We start from the raw sequence: 10,163 nt of genomic DNA on the forward strand, positions 1-10,163 counted from the left end.
AGTGAATTATTTGGATGTCTAGTTTGCTATTTTAATGGGAAAAATAGATGTGTTGACAAATGTGTAACATACGTAACCACATTTTCAACAACACTAAACCAGTTTAATGTGGCTTTTACAGTTTTCCTAATGAAATTAACTAAATTTGCCCCTTTTTAATTACCAACCTTAATCTCCTACTAATCCAACCATACTGGTGTAATAAGCAACACAAGTATGATGAGCTGCTTGGAAGACAAAGCAAGCAATAGTCAAAGAGTTTGTTTGGTGTGCCTGGCGTTGCCACCTCCTTAACTGGTTGGCCCTGGCAACACAACACCACAGTGCAGGGCTGTTTGAGTGCCAGGTTCACAAAGCAGCTGCCAGGCCAATCCATCGGGCACTAATTCAGCCAGCCACAGGGAGCCCGCCCCCCCCTCCCCTCATTCTTCTTCCAGGCCCTGTCGGCTTGTGACTACAATCACCCTTCATCTGTGTGCACACCCACACATTACACAATGCAGGCTTTAATTATGAGGAACTTGCCAAAACCCAATAGCCAATCTTTTCAGTCAGACTGGCAGAGGGGTCTCCAGTATTCTAACTACACCCTTAAAGGAGCCCTTTCTTTTACCCATCACACTGGCCTTTTTCTTACAGCCAGAAAGGCAGGAAAGGGGTTTTGGGTTTATCCAGAAGCTGCTGTCATCATTAATAGGTAGCATGCTTTGACTCTTATAAAAACACGTTCAGTTATTTTATTCAAAATTTGACAAAAACCCTAATTTTCCATGAACTATAATGGCCCAATGTGAGAACTTGCAACATGAACTTGCATGCATGTCGCTGAGGCGCAGCCATGTTTCTAACAAAAAACCTTAATAAACCACTTAATTATGTTTTTAAATTAATCTCCCTCTAAAGAAAGTGAAACCATTGAGCCCAGAGGATAAAGTCAGGAGAAGATAAATAAAGCATTGTGCCAGGAAGTTCAAAAAGCTCCTATATGATCAAGATTCATAAAGAGGATGGATGGCGTGTAAACCAATAGTTTATTCATCCAAGTAGCAAAGACTTGTAAATTGGTCTCCACAACTTTGTAAAGTCTGGCAAGACACTAAAAATGGAGGAGGAATGAAGCAGGGTTGAATCTTTGCAGTTGTTTGGATGGCCTACATTGTTTAGGGGTCTTTACTATTAGACTGATTCACTTTTAGTCTAGTTTGAAGCATCTTTATGGTTAGCTTGAATAATTTTCAGTCTGTTTTGTGGCTATTTTGCTTCTTCCTGTTTTGAATTTTCTAATGACAGAAAACCATCCAATGACATGAAAGGCTTTAGGTTAAAACAAAATGGTGAGCAGATACAAACTTTACATAAGCTAAGCAAACTGACATTCCTAAGACCTGATGTCTATGCATTAACCACATTCTCATCTACTCCATCATCTGTCACTCATCCTCTGTCTGTGCTTGTCTATTCCAGCTGAAGGTCACAATATGGCTAATTCCTTTGGAGAGGCCCTCTGGGTCCCGATGCTCCATGCTGACAGAGTAAACACGGCACAGCAGTTCATAAAGATCCTTATAGCGTGCCTGCATCTGCTTATGTGTTCGAATAAATATGCGAGAGGTCTTCCTGAGTATGATTTCCTGACTGCAGGGATACGTGCATGCCGTTGGTGAGGCCGGCTGAAATATTGATGCTGTGTTTTGTTCTAATTTTTGCTGCACTGGAGGGGCCATCTGGATAAGTTGATCTTTCCCACATTAAATATTAATTTTCCAGTTAAATATGACCCAAGGAGAGCAAAAGAGGGTCATTTTGTAACGTGATAAATAGAAAGAGGGTGAGCTGGTGGGTAAGAGAAGGGTTCAACAATAGGTTTTGACCAACAGATGGAAGGCTGACTGCAGGGATACGGTTCGGCAGCTTAATGGAACTTGATATATTATATCCCTCCCTCATTATACATACAAAAGGAATTACATGTGGTCACATGAATAATGAAATTGATTTGATTTTGTTGACATACATGCAATTTGTTGTGGCGTGGATAGAACTACTGAATAAAGCTTCTCTGACCATTTCTTTCAGTTTCACTACTCGGGTAAGACCAAGGAGATCATGTTCAGGCCAATCAAATGGGCCGCTGCTGGATGAGTCCTTTTCCCATAGGTAGCTGTGAGCTGAAAGGCGCCTCTGTGGCAGGATTTGATCATAGAGACAATTTTACAAAGTTTGCAAACAAAAATCCAATTAGTAACGACTCAGTGGCGCATCGATAACCAACTTTCCTCTTCTTCAGCATCACTACAGTAATGTACCATGGTCTGAATGTGCACTTAGTAAGCAAAACTCAACAATGAATTTTAATGATGTGCTTAGAAGTGCTAACTAGCTAACAACATGTTAGTTCTAACAAGGTGCTATTTAAAGGGAATGGGTTTCAGTAAATTATCCCTCTGGTTTTAATTATTTAAGGCAGCCTATTAATTATGAACAAATCTGTAGCCTAACACTCATCACGAGAAAGGAGGGTTGCCTAGTAGCCTTGGCGTGCTCTGTGAGCCGTGCTGCTTTGTAGTTGTAAGGCAGTAGGCTGAGAGGGACACAACACCTTTGTTTGGGGTGCTGTTAAGAGGGTGCCACGAGCGCAGGTGATCAGTAATGCAGTCTTGCATGTTTTCCTGTCAAATGATACTATATGATTGAACAACACTGCAAAAATTGACACTTCTTGATTGTGTTGTATAATTTCGTGTTATCAAACCTGTCAACATGAAGGTTGTTTTTTTTAAGTATATGATCTTATACCTAAAAGCATACTTCTCAGTCAAAACAACAATTAGTCTTACACAGTTGAACCTCCATCTTCAGATGCTAAGTCAACACAGCTGGACATCCTAAAGTTTGTGTTTATGTCTGTGTTCTACCTTTCCGACTCGCGTCTATAAATAGCTTGGACGCATCCTGCTATGATGCTGAAGGTGCAGACATCTTTCCCCTCTGAAGGACATAACACTGTCTGAAGTTTGGGGGTAGGGAGTGCTGGGGGTGGAAGGGAGGGAGGAAATGGTGACTACCGTGTGACAAGCGCACAGTTCCTTCCTTTTAGGCCTGAGAAACAGGAAGTGGAGCACATAAGGCATTATTGTGACGGAGAGGAAATGCAAGGTTCTCTAAATTAAGAGCCCCAATCTGGTGGTCAATGACAGGAGTCTGTTCTCCATGGCCCCACTGAGACCTGACCCCCACCCCCCTCCACACACACACACACACAATTTACACCCAAAAGACTTAACTGTTAACTGACGCAGGCATATTTAAAACAAGCTCCCATTTCGTTGTTTTACAGGAAGTTACATGCAATAAATCCCTTGTTGCAGAAAAGCATTAACTTTTCTAAAAAATTCAGTGCAGCAGTTCAAAGATAACAAAGCATGAAAGATGTTTTAAATCATTTGTTCCTTGGTGGAACAATGGTGTTTCAAATGGTAAAGGGAGTTATATGGATGGGCTCCACCAAGCTTGTATTTAACAGAAGCTGAGGAAAAGGTGGTTGCTGGGAGAGAAGCAAGGCTATCTTACTGGCTACCTCCCAGTTAATTAAAACCCAACATTATCTGCTTTATGCTTTCAAATGGAAAGTTCTGGAAAAGACCCAAGCAACTGTATGTAGAGACATAGCAATAAGATGTGATTAAACAGAGAGGGTCCACTTACATGGCAGGATGCAGCAATAACCTGAAATCATGCTCAATCCTTAATTTCAGAAACAAAAAGTGATTATTTAAAAAGGTATCCATGCAGCAACCCCCCATGGCATCTCAACAAGCAAATTAATTGCTAAGATCAACATTTGCTCATGACATGTGCTCACCACATGTGATCAAATACACATCAGAGCATCAGCAGTGGGTGAAACAAGCCTGTGCCAAACCTTAAACGTTTTTTTTTTTTTTTTCCTTTTTGTTGTCCTAATTATTAGTAATCAAAAGAAGTGTCAGCCAGCAATGTTTTTGCTCAATTACCAGTAGATCCATCAATGCCTGTCCCTGGTTCTAACAAATAAAATGAACTGCAAAACAGAAACCAAGCTGCACAAGTAATCAATCATGACAAACTTAGCACACAGTGATTAACAGGTGTCTGGCTGGCTTTATTTGGTCTTTCACAACCCAAAGCCCCCCCCCGGCTCCCTTTTCTCTCTTTGGAATACATAAGCAAAATATAAACAATTAAGCAGTAATTCACACCTAGAATTATTTTAACTTGATTTATTATATTTAAAAGAAAGTCACAAGAATTAAGGCAAAAAACAAAATGTAGGAACTTAAAAGATTTTTTTTAAATCATGAACAAAATATTTTGTGTGAATATGGGCATAAACTACAAAGCCCAAACATTTTTTTCTTCAAATGCATCTGACTTGTATCAAACTATAAGAAAAGGAGAATATTTACTGCCATCTGTTGGTCACTTTAGAAAACTACAACTGTTGAACAGGAAGTATCTACATAGTAAGACTCAGATTTACTTCAGTACCTGAAGGAGCTGAATGAGTGTCTCGGAGATAATATGAAGGTCTGGGGAGCTGGAGTAACATGTTCCCCTTTCAAACCGCAAGTGTCCTTGGACGGCTGTTTATCTTGGCAGACGGGTTGGGGCTTTGTTTCTTGGGTAAGCGTGTGGCTGGTAGTGGGAGCCGTTTCCAGCGTAAAGGGAGTTTGGATATCTCTCACACACTTTCCAGGTAACTGAGGTGGGGGAAGGTGAAGAAATAAACCTCTTCCTCTTGAGGGTAAGAGTGCAGCAGATGACTGCTCTTTCCCAAATGGCCTTCCTCTTCCCATGATTTCAATTTGTTCAGCTTTGCATCCTTTGTCCACACCTGTAGGAAGACACCTTGGGAAAGAAGATGCTTCTTTCTCAAGATGCAACACAGTGGCTGGGGCTGGAGACTGGACTAGCAGGTTGGAAGAGGCATGGGCATCATCAGACGCAATGGCGGCAGTGGTCAAGAGGTTTGCAGTTTGTTGGTTAACAAGTGGGTTCATTTTTGGGGATACTGGAGGCTCCAGAGGTTCTGAAGAGAGAGGCTGCATCATTCTCTGTTCTTCTGCAGCAGGAGAGACCTGGGATGATGACTTGGGATATGGGTTGAAGCGAGCCAGCAGACCCTCCTCTGTAACCGGGTAGTGGCTGGTAGCCCACTCCTGCCTCTCGGTGCGCATTTTGTCTAGTTGTCGGAGCTCACTGGGCAACTCCAACACACCTTCCTGTTAATGCAGGCAGGCACACGTGAGTTTTATTTACAATTAAAGAAAAACAGCAAACTTCTGATCTCAAAATTCTGATTTCAAATTAAAACACTTTTCAGACTTGAGATTAAATTCTTTATGTAAAAACATTTTGTTTTTAAGATATGTGTCACTTCAACCTTGGCAAGTGTTGAAGATTCAATTAGACAATCATGAAGAAGAATCCAATTTTACCAAATTTGCTTTGATATAACCACAGAAACTATACATCTTTTATATTAACAACTAGCTCTGTGATGCAACAAACCAGAAAGTTACATAGCCTTGCTTAAGCAAAATTTTATATTGATGCGTTCACTGCACAAACAACCACTCCTAAGAATGCTTTCTAGGTCACAGGTGCACCGGTGGTGTGCTGAAGTTGCGAAAAGTCAAGTTTAGACACAAAGATTTTCACTGTGGTCAGGATTATCAGTTTAGACCTGAAGAAGCTTTGTGGATGAAAAACAAAACACTTTCAAAAGACAAAGAGAAGTGCAGTTGTGTATGATTCAAGCTCTTAGGCAGTAGTTTGCATCCTGTTTCCATCTCTCACCCTTGCACTGGCAGTAGTAACAAGCCAGATATAGGCTGAAAATATCACCGTTCCAGGTCATTGTGTATTACTGTTTTAAGAGGACACTCGCCTCAAAAGCAGGTCATTAACAGTATGTAAGGTTTATTCAGTTTGACTAATGAATGTGATTAAAGATAATCATGACAAGCACTGAAAATGTAAATATTAAACATTTATTTTAAATGTTTATCATGTCTGTTGATTTATAAAACAGACATGATAAACATGTCTGTTTTACAAAAAGAGCAAAAACACAAGTTTAAAAAAATAATAATTTTGTGTAAACTTGTGTTTAATTTTGCTAATAAATGGTAAATTCATATACCTGTCCTGACAAGCTAGTTTCAACTAAAAAGATGGGGCATCTTATTATATTCATTAAACCATCAAACTTAATGATTTGACTAATAGAGGAAAGCACTGCTCTGATAGATTAAGTCTGACGTGCTCAGCATTTTTATCCCCAAAGCTTTATCCTTTTGGATGCTGCTGATCATCTTGTGAGATTGAAAAATCAATGGCAACCCATTTTTCTGCTCCCTCCTGCCATTGCAATGTCTTATTCTTCCAATATCCTTGCACTTGTCTAGTTTCTGAATTACTTACCATACTGACATGTCCGAGTTCATGGGGTTCATAAAACTTGCTGTTAAGGTAGGAATCCACCAGAACCATGTAGTCAGTCATGAGATTGTCTAGCAGCACCAGTCTGAGGGGCTGTAGGTGAATCACTGACAAAGCCATCACCTTCAGCAAGGGTATCGGGCAAGGCCGCTTGTACCACATCTCCTTTTCTTCCTATTATAATACACACCACTTTATACACGTTACAGAGATAAGCCAACACTAAAAATACTGACACGTGACATTCATAACCCTGCTCAATCACAATGGATTTTTGATAACACTTTAAAATAATAATAATAAAAAAAAAACACTGAGTTTCATACCGTGGTGAGCTGTGACTTCACCCGAAGAGAAGAAAGGCTAGATAGGGGCACCTTTAGGTAGTGACTGACCACCTCCTCAAGAGTACTGACTCTATCAGGCAGAAATCCCCCTGTCTCTGTGTAGAAGCTCATCACATCTGCCACCTTAAAAATGAACAAAAATAAAAACATAAAACAGATATATCTGAACACATATTTAAATATATATGTATAACACAAATATAAAACACACATAGCCTCTACATCTACCTGAGTGTCAAAGACGTTGGTCAGATTAACTCCAAACTGAGCAGTCAAACATCCAGCAATGGCTCTGCAATCATGAATGACCTGTAACAAATGAAAAAAAAAAAAGCATAGATTGTATGATACCGTTAATCATCAGATCAACTAAACTTGACTTTCAGCATATTTATATCACTCACCTTTAATATTTGCTTACTTTCCAGGATCATGGAGAGACCATTCTTAAATGCTCGTACTCCAAGCAGCAGGATATCAAATAAGTACACCTTCTTTTTAGTGGCAATCTGGGAGGAATTCAAATTGATTATCCTTTTTTTACTTTTGCAATGAGGAAAGACATGAAACTGGGAGCAAACCACAAGAAAAAGGAGATGCTATTAAAATAAAATGTAGTTCAAAACTTCTGACCTGAAGCCAGCACAGTCTTCGGTTCTGAAACAATTCAACTCCTTCAGCTCCCACACCGATAACATGCTGCTTTTTGATGTGCATCACCTGAAGTACAGCAAATACGTCTTCATAGTTTAGTTTGTGCATTAAGCATATACACTCACCTGTCAATTTATAAGGTACATATGTTCAATTTCTTATTAACACAAAAAGCTAATCAACAAATCACATAGCAATATATTATATTACATGGGAATATATTTAGACATGCAAACATAATTAAGATAATTAAGTGATTAGAAATAGATTTAAGTGATTTTGAAAGTGAAACAGCCAGGTCTTGGTCTTAGTATTTCAGAAACAGCTGATCTACAAAGATTTTTACACTCAGCCGTCTCAAGGATTAATAGCGAATGATCCAAAAAAGAGAAAACATCCAGTGAATATCAGTTTTCAGGACAAAAATGCCTTGTTTATGCCAGATAACAGCAGATAATGGTGAGATGTGTAACTCAAACTACTACTGTTTTGTTGTAGTAAAATATGCAGAATATCATCATTGAACACACAATATGTTAAATTTTGCAGCAGATGGACTACAACAACAGAAGACCAGACCGGCTACGATTCTTTGTTTGACCAAAATCTTTGAGTGTTTTCGACATCATATTAATTCTATGCCAGTATGGATTATAAATGGGTTTATACTGTCTATAGTTTATACATAATAAAGTGGCCAATGAGTGTATGTCACACATTCAAATGATTACAGCAACATGAAACATATAGTGTATTAAATCAACTTACAGCAGGTCCAAACTTTTCATGGAACTCATCAATGACTGCAAAATTGATGAACTCCTCTTCATCATCATCTGCAAAAAATAAACATAAAAGTTAATTTATTTATCGAGGCAAAGAGAGTTTTAACTCGTAGTTTAAATGAAGTTTTAGTGGACCACAAACAAATGTTTGTTTTTTTTGTTTTTTTTAAAAATAAAACTCACCCAATGTCATTGTTTTTCTGTAGGGTTGAAACTTCTCCACATTCAGCTGCTCCTCAAGGTCATTTGCATCAGTATTTCTGTGCAACATTTTATATAGTACTATTCAGTTCCGAGATCAAACCAGCACATAGTTGTCCTTTACTACTTTCTACCTACCGACAGTCACCGCTTTCTTCCCTGAGGAATTCAACTGTAGGTTTAATTTGACAAAACATGATGAAAGTACAGCAACACAATCCCATTTCTGCTGCAGACATCAGTGAACTCACCATTCAAAATCTCGTGGCCAAAAAACAACTTGGTTCCAGGGAGTTTGCATCCATTGCTGCCAGTCACTAAAATAAATGGTAAAAATAAACAGTGTTATTTTACAGTTATTCCTTGTTATCCTAAACTGATATGGGCAAAGTTTAAGGTGCTAACCATCCGCTAAAATCAACGTTTTGTTTGGATTAAGACGCTGGAAGACCCCAGAGTACCATGAAGTCTTCAGAGTTAGTTTGATTCGTTTTCCTTTCAGGATAGTCATGAACAAAGCCTCGTCCAGAACCATTATGTAAACCAAAATTCACGTCTTTAATGCTCAGTCTATGGTCGGTCCCAAAGACAAGCTAGGCTACAACTGTCGGACGTTAGCTCTGTTGCGTTCAAGGTCTTCGTTGAATGTGTTAATAGCACGCTTGTCTTTTGTCGCACTTGGTTTTTGGTTGTTTAAAAGAAATACATGTTATAATGATATCCCAAACTTCTAAAAGTATATCATTTAAAAAAGAAACAAAAAAAAAAACAATTTAATTAGGCTAATCTTCACCCGTAACAAATAAAAATAAAAATAAAAAACGCACTTAAACTAGCAGCTAGCTTTTAAGTAGCGCCAATAAATGTAAAACGCTGCCTTTAGCGCACTCTAGTGGAATAAAAGAGAATAGCAAGGAACAAGACAGTCACCATAAATTCTGAAAACTTAAAATGAAAATGTAGCCGATTGTTTACAAGAGTTTCGTGTTACAGCATATTTACCCCTTAAATCTCATTTTAAACTAAATCAGCAGTGGTCTGAATGAGTATTGTATAGTTCTCAATGCAATGTTGAATAATTATGTTTTTGTTTTCTTTTTCATACAGAAGTACAGTAGCTTGTAGACCTGCAAAAGGTCAACAAGCTCCTGACTCATTATATCCACCAGGGGGTGGCCTCAGCTCACGGAACAAACTGCTACTAGTCCAAAGTCTGACTGTCAGTTTGAAAGCAAACATATGGTTAATTTTCATCTCTACACTAAAAGGCAATTCATTTTGATTAAAGGTCCGTGTGTGCAATTCATCCATACAGGGGTAAAAAAACAACATTCATAATTTAAAAAAAAACAAAACAAAACAAAACAAAAAAGAACTATGACGATGTTGACACTATACACAAAACTGTTGTCTTTTTATTATATACAACTAATTTAATTTAAAGTGTACGCATAAATATTTCATTTAGCCTAAACACATGTATTTAGTCTTAAAAGTTTTTTAGAGTACATATTAGAATTTGTTTGCTGTGGTAGGACATACAAAAAGAGGCACTGGTAACACTCAGAATTTAATGTAAGCATCCTTCGGTCATTTACTGGTCTCTGCAGTGGGTTTTCTTGTACTAGGCTCAATATAAATAAAAAATGAATAAATAATCAAACATAAAGAAATCATTTTTGAATTAACAAAT

The 10,163-nt window shown here is 38.3% G+C and overlaps 1 protein-coding gene across 1 annotated transcript; it reads right to left on the reverse strand.

Annotated features, from left to right (window-relative positions):
* Positions 1 to 2,504: 2,504 nt before the first annotated feature.
* On the reverse strand, positions 2,505 to 9,005 carry exd1 (exonuclease 3'-5' domain containing 1; the record flags this gene model as incomplete). Its single annotated transcript, XM_079261568.1, has 12 exons — positions 2,505 to 2,613; positions 2,916 to 2,988; positions 4,604 to 5,261; positions 6,466 to 6,657; positions 6,810 to 6,953; positions 7,059 to 7,139; positions 7,235 to 7,339; positions 7,464 to 7,550; positions 8,253 to 8,320; positions 8,453 to 8,529; positions 8,679 to 8,787; positions 8,876 to 9,005. 12 exons carry the CDS (start codon positions 9,003 to 9,005, stop codon positions 2,505 to 2,507), a joined length of 1,833 nt encoding a protein of 610 aa, XP_079117694.1.
* Positions 9,006 to 10,163: the final 1,158 nt, after the last annotated feature.

This window comes from Telmatherina bonti (genome assembly GCF_933228915.1).
Source record: "Telmatherina bonti genome assembly, chromosome: 22".
Lineage (NCBI taxonomy): Eukaryota > Metazoa > Chordata > Actinopteri > Atheriniformes > Telmatherinidae > Telmatherina > Telmatherina bonti.